Source organism: Meriones unguiculatus, chromosome 10, assembly GCF_030254825.1.
Source record: "Meriones unguiculatus strain TT.TT164.6M chromosome 10, Bangor_MerUng_6.1, whole genome shotgun sequence".
NCBI lineage: Eukaryota > Metazoa > Chordata > Mammalia > Rodentia > Muridae > Meriones > Meriones unguiculatus.
The window spans coordinates 104145094-104168799 of NC_083358.1; the positions used below are offsets into that span (position 1 = coordinate 104145094).

Sequence of the window (23706 nt, forward strand, 5' to 3'; positions counted from 1 at the left end):
GGGTGAAATGGCGAATGACTGGAAGTTAGGGGTTGAGGAAAATATAATCTACTGTGTATTTTTGAAAGTCACTTTGTAGTGGGTAGAAAGCCAAGAAGCCAGTGAGGGAGTTATGGCAGTAACGGTGGAGAGAGAGGGAAGCTTGGGCCAGGGGGCTTGCTTACTTGGAGACAGTTTTTGCCATATATGGTAAGCAGCCATTGAAGAATTCTGATCCATAGGACTCTGGAGAGATGGCTTAGTGGTTAGGAACAATGGCTGCTCTTTTGGAGGGTCCAGGCTTGATTCCTAGCACCTACATGCCATCTCACAACTTCACAACTGTTTAACTTCAGTTCCAAGGGATCCAACACTGCTTTGGCAGACACTAGGCCTGCAGATAGTGTCTAGATGTACATGTAGATATACAAATACACATACAATAAATCGTTAAAAAGATAGACATCTATAGAGAGATCCACATAGATATAAAATACACATAAAATAAAATAAATCTTTAAAAATTTTTGACTGGATTTGTATGTTTAAAAAAAAAAAGAAAGGATTCTAGTACTCATGTGGGAAAGAGCTTGGAGAATTAAAATAATGAGCTGGATTCACTTCCAGAACTCCAGTCACTAGGAATAAAGACAGAAACCACAGAAGGGAGGTAGGTTCAGGGCTCAAGGCCCTGGGAGCCAGCTCTTTGCCAAGGGATAGAGGTAGGAAATATTTACCCATTTGGAAAATCCCAGGAGTGAGGGGTGGGATGGAGTGTCAATCGTGGCCATATTTTTTTCCTTTTTTTCTCCACGTGTATGTATGTGGTATATATGTGTGTGCACATGTTCTTGTGTGGGAGCTTACATGTGTTCAGGGGTGCATGACTGTGTGTGCGTGTGAGCATGGAGCCTATAGGTATACCTTGAGTGTGCACCTCAATAGCGCTCCACATTTTTGGGGTTAGTGTCTCTCGCCGATTAGCTAGACTGAAGGGGACCAGCAAGCCCCAGGGATCTTCCTGTATCTGCCCCTTCCCCCAGCACACTAGGTTACAGCTGTACAGCAGCACCACTTGAAGCTTTTTATGTAGGCACTGGGTATCTGAACTCAGAGCCCCGAGTACTCGGTGCCCACTTTACAGAGACTGAAGCTCCGGCAGAGGGCTCGGTGGTTCTCCGGAGGTCACCTCTGTGCCGCTGTGAAGGTTCTCATGGGAGATCCTGAATTGTCTGGCCATCTCTAAAATTAAGTAAAGAATTGATCGCTTGTTTCTTTTTCTGAGCGGCGGTGATCATGGCTGTAGAGGGCTCGGTCACTGTGAGTAGACAGATATTTTATTTTAAGACTCTTTTGAGTTACTAGAGATGAAAATTAACTTAAAAAAAAAAACCATGAGGGCAAATTGCAAGAGACTGCCATGTCCAACGGAAAAAGGCACATGTGTTCATGGGCGCACACGTTGGAAGGAGTGTGTAGGAAATGGCATGGAAGGCATGACCACGCCTGAAGATTCACATGCTTCTCTCCGCCCTGTGGTCTGAGGGTTCACCCAGATCTGCTGTTCTGTGAGTAGCTTTGTTCTGCAGTCAGGAGGGCTGCCAGGGGACAGTCCTCCATACAATACAGGAGCAAAAGCGTCTCTCGGAGAAGTTGAAAATACCCAGGGGAACTGGGATTTCCCCATCTTCGCCCAGGTTCCCATTCCTAGGATCTGAGGTTCAAGGTCAGCCTGAGTCCGCTGCAGCCAGTGGTGACTGAGGCTGTGGGTGGTGTCTGTCTGTAGGCCCTGAGCTGCCACTGGAAGAAAACAGCCTTTTCAGCGCCGGTCAGCAGAACCCGGGGTTATCCTCCTATTCTCTGCGTGGATACGTAACCGCCCACGCTTCTACCAACTTTTAGATTCTGATTTTTAAAGTTATTCAGTAACTTCATACATGTATACAGATGTGTATACAGTATGTATGTGCCCTCTGCTCCCTGCCTTTTACTCCTCCAGGCTCTGGTCTTGAGACAGGGTCTTGCTAGGTCAAGGAGCCACCAGCTCCTCGACTCAGGTGATCCTTGACTTCTTGAGTAGCTGGGGTTAATATAATGCTTTATTTAATTTTGCTTTCTTATTTATTTTCAGTGCTAGGGGTGGAACCCTGGGCCTCACTCATGCCAAACCCATTCCTACTTTATTTGATTTTCACGACAGAGGTGTGATTTGGGGTTCAGCTGCCTTTCTTAGGGCAGGAAGTTGTTTGGGGCCTGTCCCCAGCTCAGCTAGGACAGGAAGACAGTCAGTCCCCATACTTGAGCAGTGTTCACACTGTCTGTCAGTGTTTCTTTCACATGGTTGCTTCCTTTTTCCTTTCCTGAAGAAAAGGATAATTGATAATGCATTCGAAGTTAGAGGAAACAAGAGTTACTTTTTTAGAAACGACCCTCAACTTTTTTTTTCAACCCTGAACCAAATGTATGCCATGTTTTCATCATAATCTTCACACATACCTTTGTTTACCTAACAAAGCGCTGTATGTAGCAATATTTATCCCTTACCAAGTGCACTGCACTCTAATCGCTCCTGTTCATTTAAAATTCCATTTTTAAAAGCACACACAACCACTGTAAATTCATTTTGGAATCCATTAATAGGCGGCCACAGAGTTTGGAGAACATGAATTACACCAGCAATAACCAGGCAGCCCTGGTGTGTTCCTTCCTGGGACTCATGCCCCCGCAGACCAGGTAGCTCCAACAACCGCGCCTCTTCCCTACAAGCTAGAGGTCAAAGCGAGGTGGCCACAGGGCCTGTGCCTCCTAAGGCGGGGCCTGCCTCTCCGAGCCTGTGCTGGCTGGCTGCCAATCTTTGGCATTCTCAGTTCTTAGATGCATCACCTTGATCTCTCCCTTCATGGCCGTGCAGTATTCTCCCTTTGTGTCCAAATTAGCTCCCTTTTAAGGACGCCAGTCATATTGGCTCAGAGGCCTACCCTGTGCCATATAACCACATCACAGCTTGCCTGATGACATCTTCTGTGGCCTTATTCCCAATTAAGGCCATGTTCTGGCATACTGGATTTTGGAATTCAGTGTGAGAATTTTGCGTGAGGCACACAGATCAACTCATAGTGGCTGATAGAATTATAATAGCGACACTAACAGGCCCCATCATATTGAACCTGCATTAACTTAGAGGACTCTCAGCGTAACATTCTGTTTTATTAACTCATGATAGCATCTTATCTCATTTTATAATCAAGGAAGCCAAGCTAAGAGAGATTTAACCCTGATCTTGACTCAGAGCCCATGCTGTCTCCTGTATGACTCATTGCTGTATCAAGAGAAGTAGTCTAAAAAGAAGTATAACAGCCAGGTCATAAACACTACAGAACTGTGCTGAATGAAGTTCACTGTAGTGAGACCTTCTGAAGGGACTCACCTGTCCCTAAGCGCCCTGTGCCACAGCTCTGTGGATCACGTGCCCTCCTGGCAGGTAATGCCAGCCCACCGCCGGCCCTGTCCGCTGCGTTCCTCTCCCACCACAAGCTGCTGAATTCCTGACAGCACCAGGCAGCCTCCCTCCTTCTGAGCTTCCCCATCCGCCTTCTGAATTTAGATCAGGGTGAAGAGTAGAGAGAAGGAAATGAGCCAGAAAATAGAAAATTAATACTTGGTGGAATTGTCATATTTTAAAAATAATTTATAACCAATGTCAGATAACAGGAGTTAAATCATTTTATCAGCAGGCTGCTCTAGGATTTGAAAATTGGCATCCATCATTATAAATCAGGTCTTGGGAATGGTCTCTAGGGATGAAGGTTGATGTGGGATGGGCAGAAATGTAAATACGAGCGTGGCTATGTCCTTTCCTTAAATACAGGACCTTTCCATATCTCATCGCATATAAAGATATGTTAAATGCTAACAGAAGAGACAAAGCTATTTGAGGCCACCGTTAACCCACTTTTCATATGTAGTCTGCCTGTCAGCACTGGGAAACTGGTTGTGTGGAAGGCATTCATTTCAAGGTGCTGCTTCCAACCCATAATTTCAGGGATGGCCTAATCCCCTTCTTCAGGGTCCATTTTCTTAGAGACTCAGATGCCACATTCTGCCCTGGACCCCTGAGCAGAAGCATCCATCAAATGTCACTTTCATACAGAGAAGGACCTCCGTGATTAAAGGCCCACCTTCCATTTTCCTGTCGTTGCAGCTGTCTGTCGCGGGCGTGTGGTGAGAGTCCCCGCGGGCACCCTGGTCCGAGTGGTAGGCACAGAGCTGGTGATCCCCTGCAACGTCAGCGACTATGATGGCCCCAGCGAGCAAAACTTTGACTGGAGCTTCTCGTCTTCGGGGAGCAGCTTCGTGGAGCTCGCCAGCACCTGGGAGGCGGGCTTCTCGGCACAGCTGTACCGGGAGCGGCTGCAGCGGGGTGACATCCTGTTGAGGAGAACTGCCAATGACGCTGTGGAACTGCATATAAAGAATGTCCAGCCCTCAGACCAAGGCCACTACAAGTGCTCAACCCCGAGCACGGATGCCACTGTCCAGGGCAACTATGAGGACACAGTGCAGGTTAAAGGTACGGTCTTCGCACGGGGCCAGACTTTCCTCTGCTGCCGCAAAGAGACTCGGTTCCCCCGTCCATAGTAGTGACGGTGTCTTACCTGATGATGGGCAGAGGGTGGACCAGTTGTCCCCTGGGAGCCCCATCCCCTTTCCCGGTGTAATTCTGATGTATCCTGTGGCCAGTGAGTTGTAGGCGCCATGGTGTGGTTCACCTGTGGGAATCCCACTCTGGAGCCAGCTCGCCTGTGCAGTCAGCTCTTGGCTCTGCCACTTGTCAACTAAATGGCTCCTGGCTCAGTCCATGCCTCAGCTTCCTCTGTCCAACAGAGCCTGCCTTAAAAGGTGTGGGGACAGGAGAGCTAACCCAGGCCAGGCCTTTCCAGCTGCGTCAGCTGGCAGGCATCACTGAGCTTCGGCTCCAAGGGAGGAATAGACACTCCGATTTCATGTCTTTTTCTCTGTGATCTTCCTGAGTTAATACCTGTTTGCATCAGAAGTTGTGCTTGCTCCTTGTAGACGAAAAACCATGTGGTTACTGCCATTTCATGAACCCAGCCGGGCAAAGTTGACATCATAGGTATCTGCAATAGCTTGAGTTTGGGTTTTCCCAGCCTTCAAGTGCTGCTGTTGGATTTGCTCACACATTCAATTATCTGAATCCAGTGAAGAAGATAGGGCAGGCAATTTCCCTAATTTACACTCGAGATGGAAGAGCATAGGTTAATTACTTGCTTAAAACGACATAGCTCATTAGTAAATGAGCAAGAAGCCATTTTAATTTGAGGCTAACAAAACAGAAACAATATTATTACTATTCATTGTATGTTTATTTGTGCCCTGTCTTTTTTCTGAAAATATTTGTTTCAGGTCAGGAGTGTGTAAGTAGAAAATTATAATAGAAAAGTAGTGGGCTGATCAGGTGTCGGTCCACTCTTTGTCGTGGTTGGTAGAAATTGCTATAGCATAGCTGTTGCTTTTCCTTTACCAGACAGACCATGAGGGAATGAAATGTCAGCCATACCATTTCATACATACCAAGGCATCAAGCTATCAAATCTACCTCTTACATCTTCCCATAAAAAGATACAGAATGTACCTGGCTATGGTGGCACACACCTGTAATCCCAGCACTTGGAAGCTGATGCAGGAGGGTTGAAAGTTTGAGACTAGCCTAGGCTGAACTGTACAGTAAGTTCAAAACCAGCCTGAGCTACATGGTGAGACTCCATCTAGGGTTGAGGGCTGGGACATAGGAACCTTGAAATTCAGTGGTAGAGTGATTGCGTTGATATCCAGGCTCTGGTTTGACTTCTAGAGTTTGGCGGAAAAAAGATCATGAATTTTTTTCTTTTTCTAAGATTTTTACTGTTAGACATTTTTGCTCTGAGTTAAACAGTACAGCAGATGACCCCTCTATCAGGTCAGGTACACCCTTGAGATTTATTATGAGACAGAATGGCCCCCCCCCCACCCCTTCCTCCGTCTCCCTGCTCCTCCACTAGTCTTTGAAGGCAAGAGAAGTAAGGGGAGGCTTTTCTTGGCTCAGGAGAGCAGAAGGAGAGCATGAGAGAGGCTGGCTGGCTGCCCAGGTATAGTCTCTGGCAGGAGGTAGACGTGGTCCAGCATGTGCCTGGCCTTGAACTCATGGGCCTTGAAGCTGTGCATCCTTCTCCTCCGTGAGGAACTGTACTTGAGAGTGTAGCCACGCTGGCTGTACTCACTGTATGTAATAGAAGGCCACTATTTTAGTTTTGTAGAAGTGATGGGCTTGTGGGAAGTCTTCTAAAGGAGTAATGGTTTCTGCTATCTGGAGTAATCCCTTTATGAGTGTATAATCAAGGGAAAGGCCAAGGGGCTGATGAATTGTGATGCTTGAATTGTGATCCACATGTGTAGCTCCTGATGTGCTTGGAAGATTTTCCCAGCCCTTGGTAGACAGCCCCCACCTGAGTGCACAGATCACGTGATCAGCATCCATCACGTCACTTCTCCCAAATCTCCCTTTCCTGGACCATAGAAGTGGTGTGCAGAGAGAATTCTGGGATATTGATCTCTTAAACCACACACACATACACACACACACAGACATATTCTAAACTGTGTTTTGTTTTAGCACCAGGTGTGAGGATACATGATTTACTTCATGCCCTAGCAGAGATGTGGTTTTGCCAGCTGCAGACAGTTTCTGTGTTGTGTGACATTTGGAATTCTGGGAACTTTTCAGATGGTGTCTAAGTGCTAGGGCCCTAAGAGGCGGGGTGGGTTGTTATTGGTGGTTCAAGGGGTTTGGTTGCGGTTTGTTAGTAATTGTGCTCAAAGAAGAAATCAGATTCAAGGATCCCTAGCTCTCTCTTTCCCCTCTATTCTTTTTTCTCCCCTATCTAGTGATAGGGGGTGAAACGGGGCGGGGGATAAAGGGTGGGAAAAAGAACCCACAAAGTAATAAGACAAGCCACAGTGGTGGCTTCTTCCAGTAGGTGCTAAGAGTTAGCAGCAGAACCTTCAGCATTTCTTGTCCCCTTCCTTTTGTGGATATTCTCTGCCTAGGATATGAGCCACAGGTACCTCCTACCCACCCAGAATCCTGACTTGGCAGCTCGCTTGTCTCTAGACTGTAGGCACCCTCCTCCAGCCTCATGTTCTAAACAAAGGATTACTTGGCAGTCATACCAGGCTATTTCATCCTGGTGCCCGGCACTGTCCTGGTACTTATTGGACTCTCTGGATGACTCCATGAAGGAGGTACAGTCATCACCCACCCCTTTCTGGGAAACTGAGACACAGAGGGCCGAGTAACCTGCGTCATGGTGACAGAAGCACCCACAAACCTATTTTAGCTGGAGTTTTGTTATTGCCCCGTTTTAATTTCTGTATAATTGCAACTCAGAAAGTCAGTTGAGATTGTGGGTGTATCAGAATGGGTGACTTGCCCATCTGGGCTTTAAGATGGGATGAGGAACCCTTCTTGGGTGGCTGCCATGGCTCTCGGCCAGACTCGTGGAAGGTGGCCTATTCTTTTTTTTATGGGTCAGACCATTAGTGACCACTGAGTGACATCTCCCTCTGTCCCCCACAGTGCTGGCGGACGCCCTGGTGGTAGGCCCCAGCTCCCGGCCTCCTCCGAGCCTGAGCCTGCGTGAGGGGGAGCCCTTTGAGCTTCGGTGCATCGCATCTACCGTGTCGCCGCTGCACACCCACCTGGCGCTTCGGTGGGAACTGCACCGTGGCCCCGTGCACCGCAGCATCCTAGCCCTAAGCCACGAGGGCAGGTTCCATACAGGCCCTGGCTACGAGCAGCGCTACCACAGTGGGGACGTGCGCCTGGACACAGTGGGCAGCGATGCCTACCGCCTCTCCGTGGCCAGGGCGCTCTCTGCAGACCAGGGTTCCTACCGGTGTGTGGTCAGCGAGTGGATCACGGAGCAAAGCAACTGGCAGGAGATCCAGGAAAAAGCCGTGGAGGTGGCTACCGTGGTGATCCAGCCAACAGGTGAGCTTTTGAAAATGGCGTCACCCCTGTGGGATTTACCTCCCTGCTGTATTTTGGGAACTTGGGCTGCTGCTTACTTTGTATAGGAATGTTCTTGTCTGACTCAGAGGTTAAGAATGATGTCCTGTCAGAGAACATGGTGTTCCCTAAGGCTGTGGGTGGGGCCACTCATACCTGTTGCTTTAGCTTTTTTGTTGTTGCTGTTCTATTTATTTGAGTCCTTAGATCTGCCTTCCCTGATGGCTTTTGGCTTGTGTGTGTGGCCGACTCCAAACCTCTTGCTCATGTGCATCCCCTAGACCTGCCTTTCCAGCCCCTATCAGATGTGCCACCCCTCCCAAGGGACGGACTCCCCAAGGACTCCTTGCTTCCCATGTCGTACATATTCCAGAAAAGTCCAGCCAGGGTCCCTATAAACTTGTTTTTGTCCTATAGTTTATAAATAGGCCCATTTTAAAAATCCTCAACTACTAAAGCAAGAAGATAGGAAGGCACAAAAGGGAAGAGAAACAAGAGAGGAAACCATTATTGACTTATTATTCGACAAGCATTGGTCGAGAGCCTACTGTGCTCAGTATTGTGCTGTGTCCTGGGCTCAGAGGTACTGCAGGCTCAATCCCAGGTCACTGGAGCCTACAGCCTCTGCAGGGACGGAGTCCAGAGAAACCCTTGCAGGCTAATGTCACTGCTAGGGATAGCTGGGTGTGCTTGGTTGTCTAGGATAGCGGAGGCTCCTGCCTCCTGGGAGACCTTGGCTGGGCTCATTCCCTGCTCAGGAATGTGAGTATGTGGCTGGCTCTGTTTACTGGAAAGGAAAGCAGGAAGCTGTAACCAGTGATTGTTTTTTGCAATGTGCATGGTTCTGGGTAGCATTCCTCGAATCAGAAAGTGGGTGCGAACATCTTCATAAGTGCCTTCTGTCAGCTGAGGCGTGGCCATCGCTGTGGGCCTTGGCTCCGTTGGCTGCAGAAATGACTTTCCCCATGAACTGAGGTCACACCTTCTTTAGCTTAAGTGGTTGTCATTTGGAATCTGCCACAGGAAACCTGTAGCTATTCCATGGGCATCAAGCAACTATTTTAGTGAGGCGGGCGGAGTAAAGAGCTTAGCTTGGCAGCTAGTTCACCATCTGATGGAAGAATTTCAGTGGTAAACACAGTCCCCGTCTTGCAAATCCCGTAGCAACTAGTTGTACGATTGGGATTCAAGACTCTCAGGCAAATTATAGCAGCTAGCTCCAACCTGAGGCTGAGGCTTCACCATCTTCTCTGGTGTTGAGCCCAGTGCCTCCCAGTTGCTCAGCAAGCACCCATTGCTTAGCTGTGTTGTCCTTTTATTTTGGACCTTGCTAAACTGGTCCGGCTGGCCTTGAACTTGTGTTCTGCCAGCTTCAGCCTCCAGAATAGCTAGGACTACAGGCTTGCAGCAGCGCGCTTGGCCTTGTGATATTTTTGTGTGTATGGGCATCTTTGGCAGTCTTTTGAAGCCTGTAACTCTCTTAATTCTTGAAACATACTACACAAGGTGACGGGGGAAAGAATTATATTGAAGTAGTTATCAAAATACCTTTAAGACGAGTTTGTTTTATACTATGTTTCATTATTAACACATGAAAATAAGCCACGCTGGCAGGCCTGCAACCATCATAGTTTCTGGGAGCATTGAATGCTAGTGATGTTTCCGATGTCCACAACTACTGTAAGGTGATAAAAGAAGACTTTTAGTTTCTGTTTGCCAAGCCCCAGGAATAGGCCGTACTACACCTTGTTGCTCATTTTCACAAAGGGAGGAGCTGAAACATTCTGGCTCAGCTGAGGTTAATGAAAATAAAAATAGGGACAAGTTTTCCTGCCCACACGCGTGGACTCCCTAAATTCTCTGTGGATTGTGAGAGGGTTATGAGTTCACTTGTGTGCATGCCCTCTCTTTCCCTCCTCTCTCCCCCAGCCTTGCGGCCTTCTCTATATCTTTATTTATGTTTTTAGATAGGCTCTTACTGGCCTGAAACTCACAGGTTTATCTTGAACTCACAGAGATCCCCCTGCCTCCGCCCCACAAGTGCTGGGACTGAAGACATGCACCACCATACCCAGCTGGGGGGATAGTTTTTGCTTCTTAACAACCTCTGCACTGGTCACACATGACTGCTGTTCTCTGACCACAGTGGCATTGTAAAAGGCACAGACCTACTCAGATAGCAAAGCTCTGGGAGTGGCTGGTGATACAAATCTTAGTATCTAGCTTGAAGATTTAGCTTAGTCAACAAGGGAAAGCCTGGGCTTGCCACAGGCTTTGCCCTGATCTCCTCTTCTCCTCTTGCATTCTGAATCTTTAGAACTGGCTCCTCCTCCCCCTAGCTTGCTCCATTTCATCTCCCATTGTCTAGAGTATATATATGTAGTTATATAGTTATATTTCATTATAGGGAAGATAATTAGCCACTTTCACAGAGAAAATGGCAAAGTGGACTGCACATCTGAAAAGACATTGCTGCCAATATTTCTGGACCCTAGGAATGTATTTCTTGGTCTATAAAGAAGGAGAGAGAAAAACAAGTTACTTTCAGACTCTTTTTCCTAATTCTATGCCCACCTCATTTTCTGTCATGTGTTAGGATGTTGGCTTGAAAAGTTGTTTGAAGAACTGTCAAGCTTTGGAAATATTCATGTCTGCAAGAGGTCATGGGCTCTTGGACTGGGTGTTTTCTAAACTGGGCACTAGTCTTTGTCCCTGAGCTTCCTGGGAATTGCAGTGGTTGTTGAATGGGTTTTGCTAGAAGATGAAGACTGTGTCTTACTTGACTCCACAGGGAGAAGTTGGCTGTCTCATTTAGTGACAGTTCCCAGAGCATCATTGTAACTTGAATTTTTCCACTCTGATTACAGATGTTTGACATCTTAAAAAAAAAAACCAAAAACTAAATAGAGTTAAATATTTCCATTTAAAAGCTTTGGCAGTGGAATGCTGAACAAGACCTTCCATGAGTCTGTGACACCCAGTTCTTCCAGGCTTCACCTAAATATAGCTTACTTTTAATTGTCCACAGTCATGAGAGGACGGTAGCATGGAAAATGCAAAACTCATTGGGTTTGGGGTTTAGAGCGTGTCTCATGCCTGACTTTCAGCTGGGCATGTCTAATGGAATGATAGTCTACATACATCACGTCGTGAAGGACTGACTCACGGGGAGAATTGTCTGCTTTCACTTTCCTGGCTCATCTTTGTAGGATTTTCTACCCTGCCCCCAGGGTGCTGGAGTCAGTGACACTAGGAGAGGGCTCTGCCATGGAGCTACCGTGCTTCAGCCCCCATATCAGTGAAATGACAGCACCCACCTCATGTTATTTTCAGAATCAATATACAGTAAGTACATCAAAGCTATAGAAGTTTTTGCTGGTGTTTGCTGGTATTCATTGCTTCTCTTTCCCAACACCAGTTTAGTGTGTCATGAATTTATCCATTCATCAACAACTCCTCAAGCACTTACAACTACACAAGGCCTTCTAATTTTAACACCATAGATCAGCCTTACAGGAGGTGGTCTAGAGGGAGGTACGGAGAAGGGAGGTTCTAGAAGGGGAGAAACACCGTTTGATCACTTGACAGACTTGTTTTTCCTCTTCTAGCTCTGCAATTGGCTGTGCCCAGGACAGTGTCTGTGACTGAAGGAAAAGACCTGGACCTTTCTTGCAACATCACAACAGACCGTGTGGATGACGTCCGGCCAGAGGTGACATGGTACTTCAAGAAGTCACCTGATACCCCCTTGCTTGCCTCCCACATGCTGGCTCGGCTGGACCGTGATTCTCTGGTACACAGCTCACCGCATGTTGCTCTCAGCCACGTGGATACCCGCTCCTATCACCTACTGGTGCGAGATGTTAGCAAAGAAAACTCAGGCTACTACCTTTGCCTTGTGGCCCTCTGGGCTCCCGGACACAATAGGAGCTGGCACAAGGTTGCGGAGACCATGTCTGCCCCGGCCGGCGTAAGCGTGACCTGGCTAGGTGAGTAGCTTGATGATCGAGCGCCTCTTGGCCTCTCTGCCCAGTCCTTCCTGTGCGCTCAGGAAGTGTGAGGCCTTCTGCCTTATTTAGGTGTTTGGATCAGACAAATGTCCTTGAGCTCCCCTGCTCCCAGGCTGTAGGGAAGCAAGACAGGCTGAGTGTGGCCAGCAAGGGGAAGCATAGGCAGTATTTGTTCTGGTGCACTTGGAGGATGTAGGTTTCCCTGTGTGGAGAGCCGCCTGCCTGTGGGAGCTGAGCTGGCCTCTTGGCAGGGGCTCTTTGTTGGAGGGAAAGACAGCCATTCTGTCTCCTTACTCAGACTCCTGGGCATTTCTGCCCTGGGCTAGTGCTCCCTGAAGCTCAACAAGAAAGAGCAGTCACCTCCTCCAGCCAATGAAAAGTGTCTTCTACCCCCACAGACCTGGAAGCCCACGGTGGTTTTATCTGTAGGTACGATTAGCAGTATGGCCGTCCACCTCCCTGTCTCTCCTCAGGTGCTCAGCCCAGGTGTTTCCCAGGTGGAGGGGCAGAGGTGTTCCCTCACCCCATGCTTTTAGAGCAGCTTGTCTCAGGTGGGAAGTCTACTGGTATGTCTTCTTGGTGTCACCCAAGAACTGGTGTCCCAGTTGTCATGTATGTCATCTCCCTGGAGTGCCCTGCCCTTATCACATATGTGGTTGTGGCCATGTTCTGCCTTGTCACACGTGAACTGATACGTCCCCATCTCGTCATCATGTGTTCTCTCTGGAGAGTGTTCACTCTATAATATGTGTGCTCCCAGGTAAGTCCTCTTTCGTCATGGACACACTCTCTAGAGAGTGCCCACTTGAGCGTGTGTGCTCCCTGCTGCCCTCACCGTATCATGTATGTACTCCTGGCTGCCCTCATGTTTTCGTGTGTGTGCGTGTGTGCTCCCTGACAAGTCCTCAGTTCATCATGTGTCCTTACTGCCCATACTTTGTCTCGTGTGTTCTTCCCTGCTGTCCTCACCGGACCATGTCTGTGCCCTGGTCCTTGCTTTATCGTGTATGTGATCCCTACCATGTCTTGGCCTTGTCTTACATGGCATTGCTGCCTTCGGCCTGAGCTCTCTTTCCTGTGGTGCCCTTTTCCTCGTCTTTTTCCTATGCGCCTGCCCACTGGAACGTGTGACTGACTAGCTCCTCTTTTGTTCATCGAGGCTTGTCATTGCCATTCAGCTTGGGGGGAGGGGGGACAGTGGGGTATGCCTGGCTCCCCACCTGTATCATTTCCCCAGTGGTCAAGTCTGTGGTCAGCTCTTCTGTTTTCACTGCCCTGACCGTGGTTTGGGCCCTGACCAAGGAGGCAACACAGATCTTTAAAGGCCAGGAAATGACTTCCTCCTGTGTCTGATGCTAAACCTCCTGTGTCGTTCTTCTCCGTCTTCATAGACGTCCTCTGCAGGCTCAAGGGTGAGCTCTCTGTCTGTCTGTCCCTAATAAGCCCTTCTTTGGCACAGATGGGAACTTGGCAAGTGGTATCAGGGGTGAAGGGCAAAGAGTGGTTAGAGAGCAGTCTGTAGTGAAAGTCCAATCGGGACAGAGACAGGGGTGAGAGAGAGGTGTGGGGGTGTTAGTCAGCCCTGCTAGCAAAGTGGTGCTTTGATAATCTGAAAAGCTAAAGGAGCAGGCTTATCTGGAAAAGGCTTTCATTGCTGCAGTCAGAGCCTGTGTGTGAGATGCACTGTGAAGTCCTGAGCTGGAACAATGTTGGCCCAGCTAGGACTCTCCTTAGCAACCTTCAAAATAAAACAGATGTTGTCAGCACCAGGAGAAGAGTTTTCATCTCTGGAGTCGAATCTGTCTCACGGCTCTGATCCTGGTGCATTGTGTGGTGCTGTCAAATCCCCACTCTGGCTTTCTCCCCTCCCTCTCCCCTCCAACTTCTGAATCCTAGCTCCAGGATTTTTTTTTTTTTTTAAATGCTGCCTGCACTCCAATTCAAGGGCTTCTTTGAAGTTCGGGTGTATTGATCCCACATACCCTGGGGGAAGTGCAGGCACCATCAGACATCAGGGAAAGCTCTGGGAGGGAGTGGGCTTTGTCACTGGAAGGGATTTGTTGGTGACGTGTTCTCCAGAGACGGAGGGGAAATAAAGAGGCTAAACTGTGGGAAAGACTCCTTTATTATCCTAAGGATCCTGTCGTTTGTTTTCCTGCAGAGTGCCCGCTCCACTGTGAAAGACATCAGTTGCACCTCTCCAGTGCACACCGAACCCCAGGCCCTCACCGTGCCTTATTCGGGAATAGGCACTCGATCAGTATTGACTGAGTGGGAAGGGTACCAGCCCCAACATACAGATAATAGAAAACCCATGCATAGAAAAACCAGAACTGGATGCAGCCATGGCCGTGGCTTAGAGTGTGAGAGACCCTTGCACGCACGTAACACAACGGGAGTATGAGCCCTATGAAAAAAACAACTGAGTTCTTCTCGTTCTTCCCAAGACTTCACCCCGCTCCCTGTCTGTGACTCATGCTCTGCAGCTGCTTGGACACTTGTCAGGAGACGACTCGGGCCCGAGTACAGCCACAGGCCTTTAGTCACAGTCTGCAGACTGCATTCTCTGCCCAGACACTGAGGCAACGAGCTAGCTGACCTACGTGTTGTCTCTAGATAATTTGTAATTTGTGTGTTCCATCAAATGCAGCTGGGAACTTGTATAGGATAATGAAGATGGGACCAAAAAAAAAAAAAGGCAGGATGATAGATGACCTACTAAATATATAGATTGTCCTAGGTTATGTGACATGGAATGTTGTCACAGAGGCATTCTTAAGAAAGTTGGATCCCTGTGCAGATATAACACTCGGTTTTTCGCTTGACATGTTAAGAATTACAATTATCATCTATTGAACACTTACTTTTGCCAGGCACTAAGGGAGAACTTTGTATGCATTCAGTGGTCAGGTAGGATGACCATCCCTGGAAAATTCACTCCCCCTCCCCAATGGATAATACTTGATTCTCGTTTGGGATGGCTCAGAATTGTGGCCCGAGTTGATGCTATCCTAGGCATTGTCGTCATATGTGGGGAATGTCTTTCGTTTTGAAAATCAGCTCCACATCCTAAGCTGGCCAACCCCAATTCCTAAGGATGAGCTCTCCCTGCTCTCACCTTCAGAGCTGCTGCTGCTGCGCAGGTTGGTGAGGGTGTGGGAACTTAGTTCTGTTATGTTACATGGGCCTGATACTGATGGTCTGCAAAGTCAAGGGTCCTGTGCAGCAGGCGGGGATCTGGGTGGGGTTTTTTTTTTTTTTTTTTTTTAAGAAGGTGAGAAAAAAAGGGCCGTTTGCTAGGATTGGTATCCCCCTTTGAAGGAGGAAAAGCTGTAAGTTGGTTTGCAAAATGAAGAACAAAGCAGCAGACATTAAAATATAATCAAGATCAAAAGGGACAAAGAGAATCGGAGAACAGATACTTGAGGGTAGTTGGGATGAATTAGTTGCTGCATTTGAACACTGAAATTGTGGAGTTTTGAAATCGAGAGACAGAGAGATGTGATTATCCAGTTCTCTGAGGAAAGAAAACAAACTCTTTTCGAAGAGGCAAACTTTTTCTTGGCACTGAATTTATCCCATACTTTTTCATTTCCTGGGCAGTAGATAATTTAACGGGCAACTGTTTTTTTTTTTTTACCAAAGGCCTTCAGTGATCGTTCAAATGGATGTTTCTTATACCCACACTCTCTAAGAGCTGATGGTGTGAATTGTAAGTGTGTAAAGGAGTTTCTCTCGAAAGAATTTGAATTGCTTCAGGAAACAAATGTTGCTTTGTGTTTATCCAATTTAGTGTATGGCTGAAAGGTAGGGAGCCCAGCAGAATGGCCAGTTAATCTGCACATGTTAAGCCATCTCTGACTGCTATCAGATGTCTTAAACGAGCCTTTGGCAAGAGTTGGATACTAATTAGTTTATGGTTGAGCTCTCTGCAAGTACCAGACTTCGGTTAATTAGAGAGGGTTCCGAGGGCTCGGGAAGCATGAGTGGGAAGAGGCACCACGGTGGGAGGAGGCACAGCTGAGCTCTGAGGGTCAGCCTAAAGCACCTGATTTGCAATCTTCATCACTGGAGGGCCGGCCCTGTTTAGCAATGGCCAGCAAGGGAGGTGATTGGTTGGTTGGTTTGCTTGCTTGCTTATTTGTTTTTCTTTAAAAGGAGCTCTTAATCTGCTAAGTACTTGGTAGAATCGCCAGAGTTCTGCCCCTAGGACACCTTGTTTAGATCTGTGGAGCTTTTAGCATGGCTGTTGCCTGCACCTGCCCAGGATTATTCCAGAAGAGTGAATGGTGGCGCATTGGCGTCAGCGAGCCGTGTGTGGATTCCTGCTGTAGGCTTTGGTTTTATTGGTTTAGTGGGATAATGCATAAAGCGCTTGGCACAGTACCTGGCAGTTACACGCTCCATTCCCTGGTGGTAGTGGTGGTGATCTCTTAGTGCTCAAGGGTCTTCTCCGCCAAGTTGTTAGCCAGTTAGGACGCAGGAGAATGTGTGCAGGCATGGGGGAATCCAGCATGGAGGACACAGGAATGTGTGTGGTGGAAGTCACATTCCCAAGAGGTGCTGGGGCCAAGCGGGTTACCCTCCCCCCACCAGCTCTTCCAGTTGTGCTCCCAAACCTGTATGTCTATGGCCCTCTCTGAGAGGAGTGAGTGAGGATGAAGAGAATGCAGGGAGGGCATTTTTTTTGGCTGATCATTTTGCTCTGAAATGGCTAAGGCTAACTTCTGTCGTGATAATTGTTCTACTTAGGCTCTGCAGAGCCGTTCCCCCACCACAAGACTTTACTTGTAGACATCTCTGTTTAAATATTAGAGAATCTTTATTACACAAACGACTGTGCCAACTCTTTGACAGTCGGCCCCTGAAGTATCTGCCCACTTCAGAATCCACAGACGTAGACTGCTCCTTCTGTTCTCTCCCCCTTGTGCGATCCACCCATTCCTCTATACCAATGTTACAGGGATCTTAGAACGCAGTGGGGGGTGGGGGTGGTCGGTCAGAGCTTCTCTGATAGCATCCCGATGGGCTTCTGGGAGGGAGCAGGCTGTGAGAAAGCCTTGGTATCCCTGGGGTGGAATGAACCCGGCCAGCTAAGTTGAGTTGGGAGCCAGACCAAGTAGATAAAGTCTCCCTTGCAGTTTTGTTCATAATCTTTACAAAAATTCTCTAACTTAGCACCCCCCCTTCATGTTTTGCTTGTCATTTAAAATAAACACGGAAATAATACTGATCCCATAACATTGTTGTAAAGATTAGGCCAAATTCCAAGGAAAGTATGGCCTTCTAGAAAGGCCAGTACCTTCCTAAGGCATCTAGGAAGCCCTCAGTAAATGCTAATTGTTACCATTGTTGCTGTAGAATGGGGAAAGGGCTGTATACCGGCTTTATAGAATTGTCGGAGTAAATGGAAGGCATCTGTATGCCTTGCTGACACACTGTAGGAAAAGCCTGTGGTCCTTGAAAACAACAGGCAGGAAACACTTGAGTCTATAGCTCATTCAGTGATTCTCAGAGTTTTTCATGGTTTTGAAAGTTGTGACAAAGACACGTAATGATCCATGTTTCTAGTAGAATCTTTCTTCTGAGGAGGGGTCACCTGTGGGCCTACAGCTTTGGAGAGAGTGTGTACATGAGCAGGTGTGAACCTGGTACCCAGATTAGAGAGCAGGCCCCTGTTCTCACATGCTGCTGGCATTCATTTTGGAATGGCTCCGTGTTCTGTGAAAGCGCTGATGGCGTGGGTTGTTGTTTGTTTTCAGCCTTTCAAAACAAATTTACAAACATTCACAGCAGAAGAAATAATCACCAGCTTTAACTGTAAGTATCTTGCTCATCTGATTTCAGCTCTTTCCTCCTTTGGACATGCACGCTTTCTCTTTTATCTATAAGAGCATAAAACATGCTTCAGATGCCGTATCTTTTCTTTTGTGAGTTAGGATCTCTTTCTTTCTGTAGCCCAGACTGGCCTTGAACCCAGGATCTTCTTGCCTCTGCCTCTCACATGCTGGAATTACAGGCATGTCCTGCCACACATAGCCTTCATATACCATTTTACCCCTGAATACTTCAGGATGCATCTTAACTGATGAGCAGTTTTCAGACGGAACCCTCCTTGCATTCTTAGCTGATTTCTTGATGAGATCGAGCAGAATGTAGCAGTAATCAGTGGTGAAATACCATGCCAAAACCGAGCATTTTTATGCAAAATATTAAATCTAGTCCAATTCAGCCAGTATGCTAATATCTTTAATGTAGAAGGTGCCTTATGCATAGTATGTGCAGATGGGTGCTCTGCATAGTCCTTAGCCTTGGGAAGAGTCCTGTGAGGTTCCATGAGAAGTACACACAAATAACAGACGTTCAGGGGCAGTGTTCTAGTAAAATCCCCAGAGAGTAGGGAGGCTGGCAGGTGGTAGGAAGATCCCTTTTGAATACTTCCCGAATGAGGAGTGGGGTTATGGGATGGATGGCATGTGGAGCAAGTCTGGAGGAGGCATTCTATGTTACCATGGTGAAGCCACAAAGAAAGGGGTGTTGTAGGTGAGGCCCAGAGAAAGACACACCCTGCACAAAACAAACAAAACGGGGATCCACGTCCTGACTCATGTCACTCTGATGTCGTAAGTGGTATCCTGTCTTCTCTAGGAGTGTTCAGCTCACAAAGCTGGTGGACAACCCTGACAAACCTGGACACTCATTTCTCAAGCCAAGAGCCCACTGTCTGTATATCCAGTCTGAGGCTGGTTGCAGTGGAGATGGGGCTGAGGATGGCTCTAGGAGCAGCAGGAGAGCAGCCACGGAAGCCCACGGAGACATTTTCCTTTCCTGCCAATAGGAGATTCTTCTTATACGCAGATGGTCTGCGGCCCTGCTGTGTTGTGCCCTCCCCATCTCCTGGATTCACAGGAGGGAGACAGGCTCCTTTCAGGGTGGAGAGTGGAACTGAGCAGGAGATCCTGCTCAGCTCTTTCCTCGGCAGATGGCTGAGCATGCGCCCTGGGTGATGAGGTTGAGGGTGTAACAGGGAGGATGGCAGAGACTGGGACAGCAGAGTGCTGAGAGAATGGAGAGCAGGAGGTATTGGGTTAGGGTGGGTTCATGTGGTGAAAGTCTTGATTGTAGGCTCTGGTGCATGCTCTGAACTGAGCAGGTAGGAGGAGCTCCTGGAGGCTTATTGACTGTGACTTGCCAAGTGTATGGATTAGAGAACCACTGGGAAGCCATGACAGCCTTGCTGGAGGTAGCGAGGGCTACAATGATGGGGCTGTTCCCTGGGATCTCACACTTAATTGCTGTGCATCAGGCTTAGAATGGGAAGAGTGGAAGGGATACTGAGGAGGCAGAATGCCTAGGGCTTGTTCCCTCGGGGTATGTAGGCAAGAGGGAAGAGGGGGAGATGGGGTGCACCTCATGCTGGGGTGGCCAGGAATATGGTCCTAAGAACAGTCAGTGGAGAGTTGAGAGGGGCAGTTTGTGTTTCTTTGGTTCCAGCTGTGTTTTCCTTCGCGTGGATGGGTGTGGGGGAAGACGAAGCACTGAGGTGGGTCACATTGTGACCTGGCTACAGGTAGGATGGTGTGGAGCCTCAGTCAGCATTCCTGGTGCAGCCGTACATCTGTGTTGGGCTGTGAAGTCTAAGGGAGAGTTGGGACAGAGCGGGGTACAAGTTGGGTTCTAAGACACTGACGGAATGAGTTTGGGGCATAGCCAAGGAAGGAAGAAGAGGGTAGCAAGGAAAGGTACCCTGGTGGAGTTTTCCCTGACCACTGAAAGGTCAGCCATGTTTCCACTTCTTTATCATTTTTTTTTATTTAACTAGCTGACCAGTTAACATTGTATACGTATATTATACATATGTGTGTATGTCTGCATATTATATGAATGTCTGTATGTATTGATTTTGGTTTTGTCTTTATTTTTGAAACAGAGTCTCAGCATTTAACTGTCTGGCCTGGAACTCACTGTTGTAGACCTAGCTGACCTGGAACTCACAGGGATTCACTCACCTTTGCTTCCGGAGTGCTGGGATTAAAGGGCATGGACGTGCATGTGTTTAATCTCAGCACTCAGGAGGCAGAGGCAGGTGGATCGCTGTGAGATCAAGCCTGGTCTATAAGGCAAGTCCAGGACAGCCATGGCTACACAGAGAAATCCTCTCTCTCAAAAAAGAAGGTATACACTACCACATCTGGCTTAACATCATATATATATTTATGGTGTACATATGATATACTTTATGTGTGTGTATGTGTGTTTGTATATATATATAGTGGGTGAAAGTAAACCATGAAAGACAGAAGGATTTATTATTAAGAAGTACTTGATCTGTTTTAGAGAACAGAAGTCCCAAGGAGAGCATCAGGGCATTCCAGTTTCACTGGTCACTCGGGCTCAGGTTCAGACCCATAGGAAGCTGTTCTCTGCTTATATTCCCTGGGGGCAGTAATTGGCAGTGTCATTGCCAGCACAACCTTGAGTGTCCTGAAAATTGTCCCATTGAGTACTGGAGCTTAGAAGCTGTACAGTTTGGAGGAGAGTAGGTTTGGCTCCAGAGAGATGCTGGTCTAGAAAGGTAGGAAGGATACAGCCCTGGAACGGGATCTCCACCCATGCGCCGTAGGAGGATATCACTTGCCTTTTAAAGGTCTCCTTTCTGGGTATGAAATGGGAACGATGACTAGTGAATAGTGTGTGAGGGTTCTTGTAAATGTTGGCGTGAAAGTATACTTCTCCCAGTGTGCTTTCATTTGTGTTGAGGGGAGGGTACAAGAACAGTAAGGCCACAGCATATTTGTGGAGGTTAGAGAAGAACCGCCTGAAGTTTTTTTCCTTCCACCTTGTTGAGGCAGGCTCTGTCGGTCCTGCTGTTTCTGCCATGCTGTACTCCAGGCTAGCAGGCCTATGAACTTCCAGGTAATTGTCCTGTCCCTGCCTTCCATCTTGCCAGATAAGTGCTAGAATCACAGATGAGTACCACTAGGCTTTTTACGTGGGTTCTAGAGATCCAACTAATGTCAGTCAGTCTTGCACAACTAGTACTTTTGCTGGCAGGACCATCTCTCCAACCCCCTTTATGTATAATGTCATTCTTAATCTTTGCAGCGAGGTTAGGATGTGTGGGTGTGGTCATTGTCTGCATTTTTACAGAGGAGGCACCAGAGAGCTTAAGAACTTTGTTCACACTTGCCTGCAGGTCAGTCTGCTTGCTGATGACCCCTTTGGGTCGTACAACCCTTTCACAGGGGTTGCCTGAGACTATCAGAAAACACAGACATTTACACTGTGATTTATAACAGTAGCAAAATACACTATGAAGTAACAATGAAAATAATTTTATGGTTGGGAGTCAACACAACGTGAGGAACTGTATCATAGGGTCACACTGTTAGAAAGGCTGAGAACCTCTGTTAGAAAGGCTCGAAAGCTTGACTGTCGGGTGCTGAGAGGCCTTGTTTGTCATCTGCATGTGAGGACTTTCGCGGGTTTCTGGGAGGATGCCCTTGCCACAATCACTTGCTGCTGGGGAGCTTATGGTGTGTTAGCCCCCTTCCAGGAGGTGGGAAAACATCCTCAGAGCACCACAACATTCATTCATTCTCTCTCTCTCTCTCTCTCTCTCTCTCTCTCTCTCTGTCTGTCTCGTGAGGCAGCCAGGGTACATGTCCCAGCAGCCTCTGGCACCTCTGTACACATCATCACAGCCGGGCTGCTCGCACAGCAAGGCGAGGTCTGTGGGGTTTCCCTCCACGTGGAGCCCAATCTCACTCGCAATTAAATGCTCGTGAAGACGAACATTTGAAAGAATTGAGGTTCTGAGTTCTTTCCATTTCCTATCCCTGTGAATCATGCTTGGAGAAGTCACGATGTTATAAATTTCATTAGAGGTGTAAATCACAAAAGAACAGTTCCTTGACCTCAGCAGTTTATAATCTGCGTGAGTCATAAATAAAAGCAGCAAGAAATAAAACAAAATTGCTAAAGGTGATGGGGATAAAGAGAGCACTGGAAAATGGAAGGCTCTGTTTAAGTAGAACCATTTTTCCTCATAGAAGAAAGAGTGTCTAGAACGAAAAAAAAAAAGGTCAACTTTTCTAATAATCTTACCATCAATCTAGGGAACAGATGTCGAGTACCTACTGAGTTCCAGGATCTCAGGGATGAGACTCTCAAGCAGAGAGTCATTGAAAGCATGTAAGTGGTGCAGAAACGACACGGGAGCTCAGAGAAAACGCCGTCCCCAGTGACACTGCGGCTTGCAGAACAGGCCAAGCACTATTGTACCACAACGCCATCAGCCTATATGGCGGTAGAAGAGCCTCCCAAGTAGGGGTGACATGTGGAGGGGGTGGGGAGAGGAAGGAAGGCTACGAAGGGGTGTTGTACAGGCTCCTTAAGGGGGAAGTATGGAGGAGGCCTGCAGCCAGTATCAGGAAGTGAGCGGGGATACTGAACAGGCTCACCAAGGCCAGGTTCACTATGTGATGGCTTCATGGTTGGCAGAGTTAAAGGGTGAGCTGTGTGTGGCAGTGAAAAGAATATCCTTTCAGGGAGTCTTAAGTGAGGGAGTGTTGGCTGATTGAATACAGAGTCAGGGGAAAATAATAAACGAGGATAAGACTTTGTATGTGAATGAGGACCAGAGGGCTTGCGTTTGGGGCACAGCCAGGACTGGTGGGATCCTTAGCCCTAGTGGGACTGGTGGGCCTCAGGTTGCACGTTGCTATTTGATGAGACCTTTGCGTTGCTGCTCCAGTGGGAGCTTCGGAGGTCTGCAGGCGTGCTTGGCATCCTAGAGACAGTCCTTAGAATGTGGACACTAAGAAGCTGAAATCTTCCTCAAAAGCTCCAACCTCCCCGATCACCTGTTAGCTTCTCTCGTCCTGCGGAAATAAGGCTTCTGATCCTGGCCATTTGGCTTCTGGCCTTGGGAGTGAACTAGCTAGCTTGCTCTTTTCCTTCCTTCCCTCCCTTCCTCCTTCCTTGCCTGCTTTCTGAATTTCGTCTTTATCTTTAACGGGTATGGATGTTTCGCCTGCGTGTGTGGCTGTGTACCACATATGTGCAGTTTACGAGGCTGAAAGGTTAGATCCCCTGGAACTGGAGTTGCAGATGGTTGTTGTTTTGAAATCCAATGCAGCGAGGGGGGATCTTTGGTGGGCCCGACCCAAGGTCCTTGAGAAATTACACCATGGAACAGATCCGGTGTAAGAAAGGTCTATTCGGGGAGGGAAGAGGACCTAGGAACGGGATAGAGGTGGACAAGTAGACACGTAGATAGGCAGACAGGGAGGAGAGCTGCGCTGTGGAGAGAGCTGGGGTGGCGGATGGCAGCACACCCCTGGCAGTGGTGGCGGGTGATGGTGGCAGGTGATGACCTAAGCAGTTGCTAGGTCCCTGAGAGCAGGCCAGTGGAATTGCCTGTACGCTAACAATTGTGATTGCCACGTGGGGGGTGGTGGTGGGAGGTGAACCCAGGTCCTCTGCAAGAGCAGCCAGTGTTCTTACCTTCTGAGCCATCTACTTGACCGCCTTAGGAAGAAGTGACCTTGCAAGCTTTGAGAAACGCTCTTTCTGCCTAACACGGAGACTCGACTTTTATCCTAAGAGTTGGTAGGATGGACACTTTGTCAGAATGTGAGTGGCCCTTGA

General features: G+C 47.9%; 1 protein-coding gene across 1 annotated transcript in view; it reads left to right on the top strand.

Moving 5' to 3' along the window:
* Ptgfrn (prostaglandin F2 receptor inhibitor) overlaps positions 1–23706 on the top strand; it is a 68490-nt gene that overhangs the window by 23749 nt on the left and 21035 nt on the right. Inside the window, exons 2-4 of the mRNA XM_021650498.2 lie at positions 4181–4549; positions 7613–8026; positions 11653–12033. Coding sequence (XP_021506173.1) covers positions 4181–4549; positions 7613–8026; positions 11653–12033 — 1164 coding nt within the window. The remainder of the gene's footprint in view (positions 1–4180; positions 4550–7612; positions 8027–11652; positions 12034–23706) is intronic.